Here is a 19,166-nt window from a genome sequence, read left to right on the forward strand (position 1 = left end):
GCGATAGACTACAAATTCCAAGGAACACGATGTCATATAGACGCTAATTCGTAAAATTTTGATGGAAAAGCAAGAAGTATTCAAAATTCGCTTACCTGTGCGGTATCGATGAGAAAATAGATCCTCCGAGAATACCTTTCATAATTCATATAAAATATAGGAAAATTGAAATTCTAGGTCGATTTTGGTACGAGGTGATAGAGAATTGCACACTTGTTTTGGTGGAATTCTGTGTGGGGAAACAAAAGGCTTGCACTGCGCATGCTTACTATATTTTCATTCATAAATTGGTTCTCGGCAGTGGCTGGATGACGTCATGTAATAAGCAAAAATGTACACGACCACTACGTTCACGCTCCGCTATCCGTTGTACACAATTGTTCACTGTGAGTTGGCTGGTGTGAAACTGCATTAGTGCGGGAGGGTATTCTTAGATCCTTTCATGGGGCTAGGCATATCAATTTTTTAAAGTAAATTTTATCCTTTTTTAAAGTTAAGTTTGTCCTGTGATCACATTTTATCTGTTTTTATTTATTTACTGATCAAAACTTGCCTAAAAACGTCTGGAGTTCATCCACTGGCATATGATTGTCCATGAACAGATCCATGATTTCTCAAAGGGGGTAGTGGGGCACATTTTCCCAAGGAAACTTTAAATAACAAGCAAACCAAAAAAGAGATCCTCTTGTATGAGACATATTTTTAATATAAATATTTGCTGTAACTTTCGAAGGGGGGGGGAACACTTGTGTAAGAAAGCCACATTTTTATCAAACGCATCGACTATTGCTCTCAAGGTGGGGTACAGGTCAAATGTGCCCTCTTGGATCTGCTTCTGCGATTGTCAATACCAGAAAAATGGAATTTATGTCATCGATTACCCTCTTGAAAATTGCTGCTATAGAAATTTGATTTCAGATGACCTAGCTTTTACTAGTATAAAGCATGCACAGTTATAATACAGCCTTGTCTGAACTACGCTGAATACTATCACATTTCCTTATCTTTATCCTGAATTCTGGGCTGGTAATCAGAGATCCATGAAAAATATCTTTAACATTAAAGTTCTAAGATCATTCTTTTTCTATTACTATATTAGTATTCTATTTTTGTTTTTATCTGCACATACATGCAGATTTTACAACACTCAAATTGATTTTATTTCATTTTCAAAGTTTGGACGACGGATACACTGGATGATAAGGTATATGGTCCAGCCTTATCTGGGAATGACACGACGGGTGTTGAACACAGAAAACGTGCCGTGTACAAGAAACAGTTGGAGTTTATGAAAGGTAGGTGTGTAAAAATTTTCTTCAGTAGAAAAAATTGCAAAGCTTCATGAGATAAAACAGATTGTATTCCTGCAGTGGCATAGCTGAAAAAAAACCTTGTCAGGAATGGTAAAAAATCCTGAGAAAGGACAAATGTCATCCCTATTTAGAGGAGCACACGTCTTTTCTGACAACCCCCCCAGAAAAAAAAATCAGTATGTTGGCTGAGGGGGGAAGGGTGGACACTTTGTCCCCAGGTATTCATTTGTTGTGGTATTTTTCATCATTGGGGCAACCTCCCATTAGATAGGTTATTGTCTACCCATCTATGGTTAAACATAAATTTATTTATCATATTTTACCAAATGTTTTGTTGATATTTGTTAATTGGTATCATTCAATTGAATGGTAGAGTATACTGCAAATTTCTCGATATATAAAAAAAAATGAACTTCTAAAGAAAGCTTATACACGAGAAGCATTCATATTTTGAACCCTTAGCTAATATACTGTCCTTTGCATTGTTATCATCCAATATTTCTTATTACAGCTTCAAGGAATTAATCCTGCCGGGTACCCATTCACTTCATCTGGGTCTAGTGATGCACAGTGTGGATGAATTTCGGGCTGAAGGAAAACACACCATGGCTAGGACTCAAATTCACGACCCTCTGTTTGGAAGGTGAGAGTCAGAACCACTAACCAGCTGATGTCATATCCCCACTTGTATTTTATTACAAGAAGTCGCGCTAATTTACATTTTGCCCTCCGAGAACTATAAAAAATGGAGTGAAAATTTATTTCAAAGACATGTCCACCCTAACAAAAAAGTTGATTTGATTAAAAGAGAAAAATCAAACATAAAAATCGGATGAAAAATAAGAAAGGTATGACATTTTAAAGTTTCGCTCAATTTCACTTAATAGTTACATGCACATCCAGGTCGGTATGGAAATGAGGGAACTGATGACATCACTCATTCACTTTTCTTTGTTTTTTAAATATGAAATATTATAATTTTCTCCTCATTGTCCTATGATATAAAGTTTTATTTTGATTTTTTTATTGTCAAATCTGTAAAAATTGAAATATTGTACAATTCAAACAATAAAAACCAAAACAAAAAGTGAGGGACATCATCGATTCTCTCATATGCATGTGGGTAAATTGTGTATATAACTATTTTGTGAAAAATAGGCGAAATTTCAAAATGTCATAACTTTCTTATTTTGCATCCGATTTAGATGAAATATTTTGCATGATGCTTGCCTGATTTTCTCTTTTGATTCAAAACAACCTTTTCTGTGATGGACTTGACCTTTAATGTGAAGATATGCATTGCTGGAAATAATGATATGATACTTGGGACATATCATACACACATGTATGAAAATATGAAATAATTATTTCATTTTATAGAATAAGCCTAACAAATATTCCTGACGATCATGTGTACATTGGGTTAATTCTTTACCAAAATGTTGTTCAAATTCAATAACTTTGTTATTATCAGATTTTAATGAAATTTTCAGCATGATCCTTTTCTGATTCATTCTCTCCCTACCAAAATCTCCCCTTTTCTCATGCTTTCTTTCTATGGTCCCCTTCATTCTCCTTATAACTATGTTATATGTAAAATGTAACCGGTCGTCCAACCAATTTGATTGAAGGGCTAGAGGTACTCGAGACTGAAAGCTTTGTGATATAATTCAAAGTGTACATCAGACAACAAAAAACACTGAAAATTTCATCAAAATTTGTTGAGGATTAACAAAGTTTTGACGAATTAAAGTTGTTATTTTTTGGTAAAACTGTTCTCTGCAAGTCCTCATGAATATACAAGATCACAATTTATATATTTTTTGTATTATATGAATTTAAATTTTGTCCAAGCTCGGTTGTAAAATATTACGATTGACTACTGATTTACTGTGTAAGACAATAATCATATTATTTCTCACACATAGTTGAGTTATTCATCTGATTTAACACAACAAAAATAGACAGAAAGAAATAAGTGGGTATCTTGTATATATTATTTTCTATATATTTTGCAAAAAAAGGTCTCTATTTTTCTTCTGTTTTTTAGTGTTCCAAATTGAATAATTTTCGTTCCCTATTTTCATTATATTTTTTTCTATGTGTGATATATTATTTATTTCTTAATGTATCATTATTGTATTTATGATAAACTTTTGGCGTGTTTCTACAGTAAATCATTAAAAACAGTTTATCTTTTCCGGACTCGAATAACCTTATCGTTCTTAAACCAACCTGTTTCTACAGACTGAATAATCTGATTAACTTGCATTTCGCGTCGCAAATACGGCGGAAATCGGAAAATCAGAAAATTCAACCTATAACCTCACATTGCATTTTGGTATGTCAAAAATTGCATCTCGTTAGGAAAATTTTCAAAATTCATGGTAGATCTCACTCATTGTAACAGGTACACATGTTTCGCGATCAGCTGGCGAGATAAAAACCGGCCAGAATATATGTATACTGTGAGATCGCACTTCTTGGTTCACGCACTTAAGCCAGACACGTATGCTATTTTGCCCCATGTTTTTACATAAAATTTAAATGGATTAACATGGCAATAACCACCTCTCAGAGAGATGGTTATGAGAAACCGTATTTTGCGCGATGCAATTTATCAATAAACCGCATCGCGTCTGTTTCTTCAGGAAAGTTATCCGGGATTCTGGATACTTAGGCGGGTAATACCTTTTAACAATTCTATGTAGAAACATGCCATTGATATATCTTTTTAGGTGAAAAGAAAAAAGAGACCAATTTGGGGGTACTATTTTCCCCCCTTTTTGGGGTACTATTTTCCCCCCTTTTGGGGATATTTCATTTCTTCTAGGTGTGGTACCCTATATTCATTTGGCCATGTGAAGGCTATCACACATTTTGAGTTTAATCTTCGAAATTTGGTGTTCATTAGTTTGTTGTCCAAACTCTGTCTTACATGTAAATTTGTTTATAGGAAGATTAACATAATATTTATGTGGAGTGCAATCATTGATCTCTTGTGGAGTCGCACAGTCACATGTATTCATAATATGGTGCTTTTATGCCATACCTGTCAATACTCTTTTGTACTTGAACTTATTAGTAAAAAATGTTTATTAATGTCGTTGAAAGCAATTACACACAACAGATTTAACATCAAGTTTATTGTATTACAAGTATCAGGTTTGTATGCAGAACAGTGGTTTTGCCAAGTACCCAATCCATGTAAAAAGCAATATGAGAGAACAGGTTTATTCTTGGAAATGTTAGTTTCATTTGTTGTGTTTTTCAATCAAACTCTGTCTTGATGCATGTTTATTTTTAGATAACAAGATTGACAGAGTATAGATATCAACGAGTAGCTAAGTCATATATATTAATAACTTATGTGCTTTATTATAAAGTCTATACTTGTGAATACTCTGTGCCATTTATGCTGTACTTAAACTTCTTATAGTAAAAACATTTTATTGACGTTCTTGAAATAAGTAACTGTTTTCATTTTTTTTCTTGTGTATACTTATTCCATTATTAAGCCTACCATTAACCCCAGAGATATGCTGTTCACCATTGGTCTACCATTCACTGTACTTTATTGGCCTACTATACATTGCACATCGTTGTTCTACTGTCTACCTTTCAGTGTAAAACATTGGTCTACCATTGAATTTACACTTGTGGTCTATAGTGTATGACCAATGGTGTTATTTGAATGGTTGACTAATAGTATAGTGTGTATGACAGTGTTGTATGGTTAATGGTAGGTCAATGGTGTACAGTTTATGGTAAGCCAATGGTGTATGGTAAGCCTATGGTGTACGGTGAATAGTAGTTCAATGGTGTATGGTAGGCCAATGGTGTACTGTAAATGGTAGGTCAATGGTATACGGTGTATGGTAGAATGGTGTAAAGTGAATGGTCAATCAATGGTGAACGGTGTGTGGTGTACGACGAATGGTAGTTGAATGGTGTATGGTGAGCGGTGAATGGTACACGAATGGTGTACGGCGAATGGTGTACGGTGAATGGTACGCGAATGGTGTACAGTGAATGGTACGCGAATGGTGTACGACGAATGGTAGTTGAATGGTGTATGGTGAGCGATGAATGGTACACGAATGGTGTACGGCGAATGGTGTACGGCGAATGGTGTACGGTGAATGGTACGCGAATGGTGTAAAGTGAATGGTATGCGAATGGTACACGATGAATGGTACGCGGATGGTGAATGGTACACGAATGGTATATGGTGAATGGTACACGAATGGTGTATGTTGAATGGTAGGCGAATGGTGTAAGGTAATTGGTAGGCCAATGGTGTCTAGTGAATGGTGGCTGAATGGTAAATGGTAGGCCAGTGAATGGTGGCTGAATGGTGAATGGTGGTCAATGGTAAACCTGTCTATAGTGGCCATATGGTAGATCAATGGTGAATGGTGTTTGATCAATGGTATATGAATGGTAAATGGTGCTCATGAATATGGTAATAGTAACGTCCGAATTATTTAAATTAGTTTGAATGGTATACCATTGAGGCTTGAATGGTATACCATTGGTGTATGGTGGGTGCTGTGCGAATGGTATTCCAATGGTATATCAATGGTGTATGATAAATGGTAGTCAATGGTATACCATTCAATTTTTTTTATAAGGGTTTGCATACTAATTATGCATAAATTAGCATAATTACCTAATAACGACTCGCATGAAAAAAATTACTATACAATTTTGTAGATTATATCTTAGACAACCTGCGTGCCAATTTTCGTCGCGATTGCACGGTCGACGACCAATATCTCAAGGGGGGGGTCTGGAAGCCCCCCCCCCGCCGTATGAACTCCCAAAATACCCTGGCCTAGATAGGGTTAAACATTTATATGTTTTATTGCTTTTGTTGCTTGAATGTTTTGGATTTCTTCCTTCATTTCCCTCATTTCATTTTCCATAAACTCTGTCGCATTTTCCACATCCTGAATCCTTGTATCCATCCTCTCAAACTTAGTTTCAATTCTGCTCATTCTCTCTGATATGGTATTTATATCAGATTTGATCTCATCAAGCACAGACACCTTCTCAAGAATGTTACGTAACATCGTATCTGTATCGACGTTCGTACTTGCAGTACGTACCTTTTCCCGGGGCGTGGCAGTCGTGTCAGAATTGTTCGCTTTTCCCGATTCCACGTCACATTTTTCCTCAGAAGTTGCTTGTCGTTGTCTCTTAAGTCTTTCACTTTTACCCATCTTCAGTAATTTCATGACTCACGATGCAGAAAATAAACTTTTGGTCGAAAAATCAAAGTTAAAAACGGAGCTCAATAAAAAAACCTGCTACTTAGCTAGACATCAAGGGCGCCCTCCAAAGCGACTTATGGTTGCGGAGTTAAGAGTCTTGCATGTAAACTTTAACATTGACCTGAAAATGACCTTTGACCTTACCGTATGACCTCAGACTGCAGCATAACATGCAGGTCTCCAAAGTCCATCTCCCATCTAAGTTTGGTTGAAAAGCGACTTATGGTTGTGGAGTTATGTGTCATTACAGGTTTGTGACGGACGGACGACATTTGAATCCCTAAGTCTCGCCTTCACCTCTGGTGGGCGAGACAAAAAGCAACAAGTGTGGACTGTGAAAATGTGTACTGTGGTTTATAACTTGTCACTCTTATTTTACCTTAAAAATTTGAGAAGTATCGAATCCCCCTCCTGGTCCACAGCCGGTGTCATAGCTCTTCATCCTATTATACATCTGAAAAACAACAACAACAACAACATACATCATAATCATGATTTAACTGGGGAATTTCAGACCAAGATATACTGCGACATCATGTGTTAAGTCTTGCGACGTCATGCGTCATGCGACCTATGACATTGTGCGTTGACTGAGGCATTATGCGTTAATGTAACAGGGCTTGACCCATTTCGTCGCACGCACCACGAACCGTCCTCTCTGTTACGATGCCCACTGTGGCGTAAATGTAAAGATACGGGATAAAACTTTGGAACCTGAACTATCAAACAAAGACACCGGTAAATAATTTGCTCTCCTTGTAGATGAACTTATTGCTGGTTTAAAAAAAACTTTTTTTAAAATATGTTCCCTGCAAAACAAACTTTCGCATCAAAGTGCCCAGAGAGGACGGTTCGTGGTGCGTGCGACAATTTGGTCTCTCATTTTGGTCTAAGTCTTCTCTTAGCCTTAACCCACTAAGTCTATTTCTAGCTATTAGCCCAGTTTGTCAATTTTCCACTTTTTCAACTTGTAAAGTTTTAATTATCAAACGAAAATTAATTAAATCAAATCTCGACCGTTTATCGACCGATTGCGACCAAATTTGGTGTGTGGGTGTCTCATTATGTATTTTACAAGAATGCGTTGTCAAATTTGTGATATTTAGTATCATTTTTTATTTATCTAATTAAATATGCAAATATTCAATTTTTTTCAAGGAATTTTCATTTTTTTGTAGTTTTCCCCCCATTTTTTGAGAAAATGCAATGGAATCAAGCATGTTAGTAGCCAGTAATGTAATCTAAAAGACAGCTCACTCAACTGTATTGAAATTGTATAAATATTAGATTACAATAGTAATTAAGTATGCGCATATGCTAATTTTTCTCGATAATATTCTTGTTTCCTTCCGTGTTTCAAATTGTTATGTATTTCTTTGTTTTGAAATCTCTATGTTTTTATTGTTTTTTTAAATCTAGAATAGTTGGCGATAGTCCAAAAGAAAGTTATGTGAGGAAAAACAGAAAAAAAATTCATCTGACAACACTTCTTGTAAAACCCATACATTGTAAACACAAAAGTCAATGGAAATTGCCATTTTTGGTGACATTGGTCACGAATATGTGCTATATCTCCGCAAGTGTACCCTCGATTTTCGCAAACAGGGTCTCAAAATGTGCGGGAGATGTGAAAGAAAAAAAGTCATGAAATTTCAGCGTATAATTTTTTTGCATTTAGACATTATCACAAAAAATGTCGAGGGGGGGCCCGGGCTACATAAAGTAGATACATGTATTGCAATAAATGGTGATAGCCAACTGGAAATCAAGCAAAATTGAAAAAAGGCTGTATACCAATTAGACCAAAATATTAGTGCACGATCGATGTAGACGAAGGATATAACAAATATAAAGTATATGAAGAGATTGCAGGCAAATCTGCAATATACATGTACTGTTAAGACACTGACAGTTTCAGTCTCAAGCTCCCTTTTCATAAAGATTTGTTATAGCAAACGAATACACAATTTCTATAACAAATCTACTATAAGCCAATCAGATGAAGGATATCAGTACCTTTTTAACTGTGATTGTAATTTTTGTTATTATAAAAAGTTAAATGAAACAAGGCCCCTGTTCTTAAAATCATAGCTACTCTGGCCAACGTAAAGAAAAACCTTTCAGGCGACCCAAGGAAACCTGGGGGGCATTTCATGAAAGGACTTGTTGGACGTTTTATCCGACAAGTCACATTTTATCCGACAGTTACCGTAGGAACAGTGCCTCTCAGCCAATCAAAATCATGGAAAGATGTCAGATCTGACAACTTGTCGGATGAAAATATTGATGAAACGCTCCCCTGGAGGAACCAAGTGGTGGTGGAGGGTAGGAGGGTGGATTGAGGGAGGAAGATGCACTGATGAACACAGTAACGTGAAGGGATGAGGGTGATGTCTGTAAGGTGAATCTAGCCACCCCCGTAGTCCGGTATTTAATCTTAAGACGGGGGAGGGGGCTGATTCAGCCTCCCCTCATAAACTGAAACTTTAAAAATCAGTAATTTGCATGAAACCATCGGTATCCTTTCTCATTTTTCCGTAATAATTTCTGAAAACCAGTACTACTTCGTAACTCTCTGTAGGGGTCACCTGATCAAGATCATATATTTCAGTATTGTAAATGCTGAAAATCAGTATTTTGGTAAGAAAATCAGTACTTTCACAGAAATACCATAGGACAACACATAAAATGAAACTTTAAAAATCAGTATTTTGCATGAAACCATCGGTATTTTTTCTCATTTTTCCGTAATAATTACTGGGGCCCATTTCATAAAGGACTTGCAACTGTTGTAGCTTTGCTATTATGGCAACTACCAACTACCGACCAGGCGCGGATCCAGGGGGCACAGGGGGCACGTGCCCCCGTTTGAGAAGCAAAATTAAAATTTGTAATGTAAAAATGCCATTAAAACAGAGGTGTGCCCCCTCTGTTGAAATTGAAGAACTCATTTTATTAAATCTTTTTAATTTTTTTTTGCTTGTCAAATTTTTTCGGGTATGAAATATCCTTAATTTGTGGCTGAAAACCAAAATTTTCCTCCAAAAAATTTGCCCCCCTTTTGGAAAATCCTGGATTCGCCCTCTTACCGACTGACTTACCTTTCGATTGTTCATTCTATCCTTATCTCTCAGCAGATAGACAGCCTTATCGACAGCTAGCAGACCGATGGAGGAATCGTTTGGTGCCTTGATTTCAACTTCAATCGTGGAATGTGGGTCATAGCTAGGAAGTAGAGGTGGGGGTGGCTCAGGTAGTATTCTCAATGAGAGCTACAAAGTGAATACAAAATATAAATAACAAACAAGAAATACTTATTCTAAAAGTGAAAGTATTAGAGGAAGTAGCTCAGGGAGTATTCTCAATGTTAGCTACAAAGGGAATAAAAATCTAAACAACAAACAAGATGTACCTTGGCTAAAAGTGAAAGTATCATAGGAGGTAGCTTATGAAGTATTCTCAATGAGAGCTACAGAGTGAATCAAAATTATAAATAACGGACAAGATACATTTTGGCTGAAAGTGAAAGCATTAGAGGAGGTCGCTCTAGAAGCACTCTCAAAGATAGCTACAAAGGGAATCAAAAATATAAATAATAAGACATAATTTGGCTTAAAGACAAATTGAATTTTCAGTATTATAGGCAAGGTCCAGCCCAGAAAAATTTTACTCGTTCACATAGAGCTAAGTATGACTTGGAGTCGCACTTAACTACCAATGCGTATGTAACGCGTAATCTTATTGATCAATATGCAGAAGTGTGTCCTCTTAGCATCATCTGACTAATGCGGTCATGCTTTTTCTAACACACAGACCTTGGTATTTACATATGTAAGTGCGACTCTGAGTCATACATCAATCTTTGCCAAACATCCCGCCCCCAGGATACTGTATAAGCTGTTATTTTTGCATACAGAATTTTTCCGATCAGAATCACGCGATCAGAAGATGTACCAAATACTCCCATAGCATTTCAGAGGAGAAAAATAGTGCAAAACATGTGTAAAATACTCCTTAGATCCACCATCCTGACGTGTCTTTTGTACGTAAATATATCCCTGTAAAAAACAGTTACAATGTGTGAAAAAAGTGGCTTAAACTGCACTTTTTTACCTTTAGATCTGAAAATTCATCATGTCAAAATTTGATCTGTAAGTGTGATCTTTGGAAGTTGTGTTTTGTTAAGATTCATTTTTTAAAAAGTTGGTTTCAGTGCAAAAAGTTGAATTTTTCTCATGTGACTTGTGAATATTAATAAGAATGCAAATAGCTACAAATATACGTGTGTATAGAGTCAATCAAATGACAATAAAATCAAGTTAGTTTATGAAAAATACATTGTAATATTGCAGTGAGTGAATAGATATAGATAAACGAATGTCAGGAAGTAATCCAGCCTATGATTTTGTTTGAGAAATAAAAGTGTCCTTTTGACTGGTTTGAATCAATTCAATTCCCATTGGCTTTGTACAAAGTTCATCCGGTTAGAGTAGGCAATGGGTAAATCGGTTAGAGAGGGAAGAATCCTCGAGCAGGGTCCTGACGCACAAAGGGTTGCGATCAAACACGAATCAAATGCAACTTGATTTTTGACCAATGAAACGTGCATATAGTGAACTTGAGCTTGGATCTTTTTCAGTTGCATTTAATAACACAACTCTTTGTGAGACAAGCCTCAGGTTTGTCTACTGACTGCAGGGGCGCATTTCATAAAGAATTACAACCGTTGTAACTTTGCCATTACAGAAACTTCCATGGTAACCTTGATTTTGGTGGCTTCTGAGCCCTGTTGCCATGGTATTTGCCATAATGGCAAAGTTACAACAGGGCCCCATTTTTCAAAGAGTTATGATTGATCATATCGATTGCAACTATGGAAAGCCAGCAACGTCAACATCTAAAATTACATGTTTGTTCAAAATATTTTATAGAATGATGTATATTCATACATTCACTGTTTTCTTGACCATTCAGTATGATTCTCTTTGTTTTCAAAGGACACTGTGCAAATTTGCTAAAAAAAATTATGACATTGTTGGATTTCCATATACTTGAGATTGATCGGATGAATCGTAAGTCTTTGTAAGACGGAGCCCAGTTGTAACTCTATGGAACGCGCACCTGATTGAAAACCTCGACTGGTTTTTGGCAGGGATTTGAATCAACATCCATCTGACTACAAGACGAGGGGGACAAGGTAGATATGCTTTCAAGGAGCGAAAGCAAATTCATCTAGGGTACGTACTCACCGGAGGATCTTGCCTGCACTTTTCTTCTACACCAAGTCGAAGGGAGTCGGCGATGACTCTGCCGGTGGCAGTCATGTAGTAGACGATTAATCTCATTTGTGGCGCCATGTTGGACGTGATCACTATATTGATGGATGTGCCTACATCAGGCATGCCTGGTTGAAAATTGCTTTCGACAATCCTTCCCCCTGTAATGCACTGTTCAGGTAAAATAATAATAATAGCAATAATAACAATGATGGTGATAATAATATTAATAATATTCATAATAATGATAATAATGACATTAATAATATTCATAATAATAATAATAATAATGATAACAATTATTATAATAACAATAATAATAACAGTGTTCACAATAATGATAATAAAAATATTCATAATAACATTCATAACAATGATAATAGTAATGCTAATAATTATATGCATAACAATGATAACAATATTCATAATAATAATAATAACAGTGAAAATATGGTGCAGTAAAGAATAAAAATTTATCAAAGAAAGAAAAGAGTAGCATGTACTAGAAAACTTGTTTTTAGTAAATTTCTGAAGGTAGTAAGACAAGAAATATTGCGGATGTCTTTTGGAAGTTTCATAGGAATGGCCCAGCACGTTGCAATGCCAATATTAATCATAATATAGCTTCGGACTTTCATTTCCACGTTCATACATAAAAAAATGTTAATGACATCATTTCAGCAGGAAGTCACTATACATCAAAATATAAACCATAGTAAAAAATCAATATACAAGATACTTTAATAGATCGTAAGAATCTCCCAAATAATTACCAAGGACAATACAGAGAGAAATATATACCGGTATATAATACAGCATTTCCCACAAAAAAAATGTTAATGGCACTCTAGATTGGTAAAATATTAAAATTACATCATCATAATATTTACATCTTCACACATGTACATGTAAAATGCTATTACTTTTCTACATGTGGATGTAATTTTATGTAATTTAGTCCAATAATCTCTTATTATTATTATTGATTACACATAGGAAAACCTCTCCATCCCAAATATATATTTCCAAAAGGGTAGATAGCTCTGGGGAACCTTGATTTAAGCTACGCCTACCTTTGTTCTCTTTATCCATTTCTGTCACACAATATTTAAATGAAAAGAGTTGCCAAAGCTGTATTTGCGTGATATAAATATATCTAGTTGTATGATATGTTATGTTTTCAATTTATCTTATTTGTATATCACTGGCAGCTCCACGGGGGATCCTTTTGAAAGGCACAATTAAAATTTGTAATGTAAAAATGTCATTAAAACACAAGTGTGCACCTTTTTTGAGAGTGAGGACAATTTTTTTGTTGCTTGTCAATTTCATTTGTGGATGAAATGTAGATAGGCCTAGATTTACTTTTTTTTATTGTCAAATCTTTCCTTGGGAAAATATCCCCTCCCCCTTTTAGAAAAACCTCTGTTGTATAGCTTGTTTGTATCATTTACTTGAAATATGCACCCTTTTCAATTTTTTGGGGGGAGTTGCTTTTATTGTTTATATTTTGAGCGCAGCATTCTGTAAGACTTTGTTCTTCTAAGTTACTTCCTGTTTTTTTTTTATGGAAAAAAATGAAAAGGAACTGAATAAAGTAACTTACCAAGTAATGAAGATTTGTGTTTGGAGGCACTCCTGATGAACCGACCCTCTGGATCAGGAATTGAGTATTGATACCAACCTAAATCACCAAGGAAAAAAATGATCAGAACATGTCACGAAAAAACATAAAGGCACTTGCTCACTGCAACCATGCATCCTGCCTGTGGGGAATCTACATTGATTTACTTTATGCTATTTATAACTGCAAAAGTTCAATAAAAAACAACAAACAAGTGGAATGCCTCTGGCGGTCTCACCTGCATCACGCGATTCAATATAGCAGCAGTGCTGATTTTGAAAACTACTATAACTCGCACAAGATGTTCAGTGATACTTGGTTACTCTTATTTCCATGTTTTATGAACTAGACCAATATAGAGATATGATGGGAATTCCACAAATACCCCAAACATGGCAAAAGTTCATTGACCTTACATGACCTTTGACCTTGATCATGTGACCTGAAACTCGCACAGGATGTTCAGTGATACTTGATTACTCTTATGTCCAAGTTTCATGAATCAGATCCATAAACTTTCAAAGTTGTGATGGTAATTCAACAGATAGCCCCAATTCGGCCAATGAAAGTTCATTGACCTTTGACCTTGGTCATGTGACCTGAAATGCACACAGGATGTTCAGTGATACTTGATTACTCTTATGTCCAACTTTAATGAACTAGCCCAATATAACTTCAAAGTTATGAAGGTAATTCAACAAATACCCCCAATTTGGCCAAAGTTCATTGACTCTAAATGACATTTGACCTTAATCATGTGACCTGAAACTTGCACAGGATGTTCAGTGATACTTGATTACTATGATGTCCAAGTTTCATGAATCAAATCCATAAAATGTCAAAGTTATGATGGTAATTATAAAGTTCATTGGCCCTTAATGACCTTTGACCTTAATCATATGACGTGAAACTCAGGCAAGATATTCAGTAATACTTGATTAACCTTGTGTCTATGTTTCATGAACTAGGTCCATATATTTTCTAAGTTATGATGACATTTCAAAAACTTAACCTTAGGTTAAGATTTTGATGTTGATTCCCCCAACATGGTCTAAGTTCATTGACCCTAAATGACCTTTGACCTTGGTCATGTGACATGAAACTCAGACAGAATGTTCAGTAATACTTTATTAACCTTATGGCCAAGTTTCATGAGCTAGATCCATATACTTTCTAAGTAATGCTGTGATTTCAAAAATTAAACCTTAGGTTAAGATTTGGTGTTGACAAAGGTTTAAAAAAATGAAGGATTTACATAAAAACGAAAATAACAAAAAAATACAGTGGTAATTAAACATATTTTGGTACATTTTTTTAGATATTTGTTAGAAATGTAAAATTAATACTTTAACCGACAATTTTCTTGAAAATTGTACTACATAATCTAGGTAGCAAATCTTATAAAATCAGTTCATCTGTTAAAAATAATAATAGGGATATCTTATTGAGCGCACACACCATCCAGAGACGCTCATGGCGCTAGCGCAGCAACAGTTCCTTTGGATACAAAATTTCATACATGTACATAACAAACAGCTACTTAGATATAAATAGAAATCTTAAATCACTACTAAGTACCATCCTCCATCGCCATCACTGAAGTTCCCAGCTACATCCTGGTGGGGCCTGGTGCCCTTGTGTTTGCTGCACCGTTCACTGACAATTTAAGGGGTTCACTACTCATCCACTCCAGATTTTGTAAAACCGACTCATCCAGCTGTGCTTTCATTAAACATTTATTTATATTAAGTATTTTTTTTTCATTTCCAGTGACGGCTGGAGTTGCTAACATTTCTGTCTTTTTGTGTGTATTTTTTATTCAACAGACATGGATTGGAACATGATGCTGCTTCACATCCCAAACCAAGGCAAAGACACACTCATCCCGTGCGGGTCTTCAGTTCCCAGTGAGATATGTTCAACCATAGAGCTATTACAGAAGTAGGATTGACTCTCTCGAACGCTTTCCCCCATGCACGGCACCGCTAATCCCCTCACAGTAGGGTGGTCCATAACGGCACTTTCACACTTACATCAGCCCTATACATAAGATAGGAAAGGTTGATCGAATGCAATCTAAAACGCTGTCATTCGTACCAAATGGGTAATATTAATATAAATAAAATTTACAGACCGTAATCAACAAAATATCATAAAAGTTAGGTCTAGATCAATCTCTTCAAATGCGTCAAATAAAGTTTTTCCGAAACGGTCCGGAGCTGAGGCTTGTACTGTGTGAATGAGCAGGGCGCGCGAGCTCGGAGCTCAAGCATCACGCTCACCTTCAACTTACACAAATAGGAGTACATGGGGCACCCGAAGATACTCGACGATGTATCAATCGACGTAGAAATGCCCCCGTAGATTCGTTGTTATATCATCAAGGCCATTGTAATCATGCAAATGATCTTTGCATAAAAATTAAGCTCAAAGTATGCTTTTTCACCTTGTTATAATTTCTTAAACAGTTACGGGCAGGGAAAGATTTAACTACGGAAGGAGGACAGACATACCTAACATGACCAATCTCCAACTTCCTCCGTTTGTAATTTTGTTGAGTCAAATTAGATTGTGACGTATTTGGTATGTATGCAAAGGGGATCATCTCAGAAGTTCAGCCATACATGAAAGATGTACATCAGAAATCCGTACGAAGCGATATGGATGTTGGAAGTACAGCAAGTCGTGTTTCAATTTTGAAAAAAACAGAGCTCGAAGGGAAGTTATGTGGAAGAACGTCGTTTTCGGCGGTGCCTCGCAGGGACCTTCAAAAAAATAACTGACCTCAGATTTTACGAGCGGGCTTATCGCGTTACGTAAGTGGGCTCTTACTTTTGCCTAGCGGCTCGCCGATTGATGCTAGATATCGTTCCTTCGCCAGAGGGAAGCGTTAGCAAAGGATTAACAGAGGAATTGAAAGAAGAATCTCCTTCTGTAATAGCTCTATGGTTCAACCATTGCAAGACCAAATTAAGCTGCAGGACCCTCATGATTCAAAGGGTAAAAAAAGATGATAAAATGATTTTTCAATCATGGCAATAACAGTATTACTTAAACAACAAGCAGCCTCGCCAAGTCTTAATTATTTTCAATAATACAATTACATGGCTATTGCTATTCTCATTGAATTATTTCTATACATAACTCTGTATTTTCTATGGTGCCTTCTACTGCACACAACTGTGAATTTAAATGAGACTCTAACCGCCCTTTCACACAGTAATAAATGGTAATTTGAATAATGATTCCAGAGAAAAGTGAGGTTATAATGACAAATTTTTAGCAAGTGTGAAACCAAACTAGAATCACAAATTCGAATTCTGCTCAGTCCAATTAATTTTCACTCAAACTGCGGTACAAATTTTCCGTGAGAAAGGCCCGATGATTCGAAAGACGAATTGCAATCATCAGTACAATGATTCAAGACTCACGTGTGAAAAGGTCCTATGTCACACTCAACTCTTTGTGAAACACCCTCCTGGACACAGTTGCACAAAAGTTACTATTATGGTAACAATGAAAAGCGACCAATCAGAATGAAGGATTTAAGGGAAGTCACCACTGGATGGCAAAGTTACTGCAATGAGAGTAACTTTTATGCAATAGGGCCCTAGTGATTTATTTTGGGTTTTGGGGTGACTGGTCACACATGACTTACAACTAGTTTACGATCATCTGCATTCTGTGGCCTGATTAAGATGAATTCTCCATTTTCAGGGTCTGAAGGCGTAACTTCAAATGAGATAGACGCTTGGTTTTCGGGATTGTAGTCTCCGCTCACAGTGGAGGCCTGTTAAAAAATGACACACTAAAAATGTTCATATAATCATTTCAATTTTGCCTTTACTCACAAGCGAATGCACATATCAATTTTTCACATTTTGCACAACAGACACCTTAAAGAAAAGAAACGCCAGCAAATTCTTTTTGAAAAAGTACACTTAAACATTACAATTTAAAGTAGAATGTCAATCAAGAAACAAGATGAGTTCATACATGTATAAAAGAGAAAATCAATGAAACAGACCACCAAAAGTCTGAGGAAGATTAAAACAAACAAAGAGACAGTAATAATAACATTTAGGCCTCATTTTTTCTCTACCTTTGTTCTAAAGTTACCTCAAGTAGTTTAGATCCCCCTTAATTTTTAAAGTAGTTGCATTACAGGGTGATTTCATGAGAAAGTCCGTAAAACAAAGGTTTTCATGACTAGCATATCATCATAGACCTACTGCATGAAAGGGACAGTGACGTCAACTGTATTTTGTAATGCGTCTGATCACACTGAAGTAAGAGCCAAGTCGCAAAACAAATTTCCTCGGAATTCGAAAAACCAATAAAAAATTCAAAATTTATGGATTTTTTTTTCATTCTCTGATTCTTCCTTGTTTCATAATCACTCAGTGAAAAAATGAGTGAAATTGATGATGGGAGAGTGATAAAAAAGTAGTTTTTCTGCAATTGTTTTGGTCAGTTTGAAAATTTCTGAAACTTGGCACGCTCGACTTGACGGATCCAGGGGAGGGCAAAGCCAGCCTGTGCACTCCCCCTCCTCTTTTTATATATCTTTTAAAAATATCAATATGTCTATTTTTATTGCGGCTGTCTCAATATTTGCATCAAATTGTACATTTTGTTCCAAAGTTAGCTCGTAGACCGAACATAAGGATTTTGGTGGCCTTAAAGGGATACTCCATGCTGAAAACAAATACACCTTGAATAAACAGAGTGAAATTCCCCGAGTCGAACACTGAGAAGTTTTTAAAAATCTGATGAGTAAGAACAAAGTTATTGAATATTAACGTCTAGAATTATTTTGTTTAAATGTTTAAATGCACACTGTCATCCATTAGGTGGGCTAATGATATCAGCTGTCTTACAAAGAGTTTAACACAATCAATCGCAACTCAATCTTAACTCTATGGAAATCCATCAGCGTTATATTTTCTACAGGAAACTGACAAGATGTCCTTTATAACCAAAGGAGAACACACCAAATTGTCAAGCAAACAATTAATTTATGGACATACATTCATATGTAGAGAAGTTTTACCAAACACGTATTTTATATGTTGACTTTGCTGGCTTTCCATAGTTACAATTGATCGGATCAATCGCAACTCTTTGTAAGACGGGCCCCTGGTCTCCATTGTCCTCTTTCTTATGTTACTACATGATGATTATTTGATATTTTTGAATATGTGTGTACAAAATATGATATGTCTCCCTTGTAACAGAATAGTCAAGTGAGAAGAAGAAATGAGTATCTTACGCATTAAATCAGGTGTCAATCCAATTGTTTATTCTTGGTGGACAAAATTTGAATAAATATGATAGAATTAGTGGGAGTATGACATCATCTGTTTGCTTATTACATATTCATGAATATGCACAGAACTGTTTCACCAAAACAAACATTGCTTTAAAACATTATACAATGTTATTCCTTCTCCGATTTTGATGAAATTTTCAGTGTCTTGTTTGTCTGATTTTAATTTTTCTGTTCAAATCAAAAAAATTTCAGCCTAGTGTACCCCTTTTGGAAAATACTTCATACAAAAAAACTGAGTCACCGGTCATTTCGATGACATGGGTTTGTATCCCACCGCTGCCACCGAGAAGGAACAAACGAGTCAACAGACAACTTACTTTTTTACTCTTTTAACATAACTGAAGC

General features: G+C 35.9%; 1 protein-coding gene across 1 annotated transcript in view; it reads right to left on the reverse strand.

Moving 5' to 3' along the window:
* The window catches only part of LOC121417165 (complement C3-like), a 110,779-nt gene that overhangs the window by 69,080 nt on the left and 22,533 nt on the right, over positions 1-19,166 (reverse strand). Inside the window, exons 11-15 of the mRNA XM_041610757.1 lie at positions 17,148-17,279; positions 13,472-13,549; positions 11,839-12,036; positions 9,691-9,861; positions 6,969-7,043 (exon numbers count right to left, since the gene is read on the reverse strand). Coding sequence (XP_041466691.1) covers positions 6,969-7,043; positions 9,691-9,861; positions 11,839-12,036; positions 13,472-13,549; positions 17,148-17,279 — 654 coding nt within the window. The remainder of the gene's footprint in view (positions 1-6,968; positions 7,044-9,690; positions 9,862-11,838; positions 12,037-13,471; positions 13,550-17,147; positions 17,280-19,166) is intronic.

The sequence above is a fragment of the Lytechinus variegatus genome, chromosome 6 (assembly GCF_018143015.1).
Source record: "Lytechinus variegatus isolate NC3 chromosome 6, Lvar_3.0, whole genome shotgun sequence".
NCBI classification, from domain to species: domain Eukaryota; kingdom Metazoa; phylum Echinodermata; class Echinoidea; order Temnopleuroida; family Toxopneustidae; genus Lytechinus; species Lytechinus variegatus.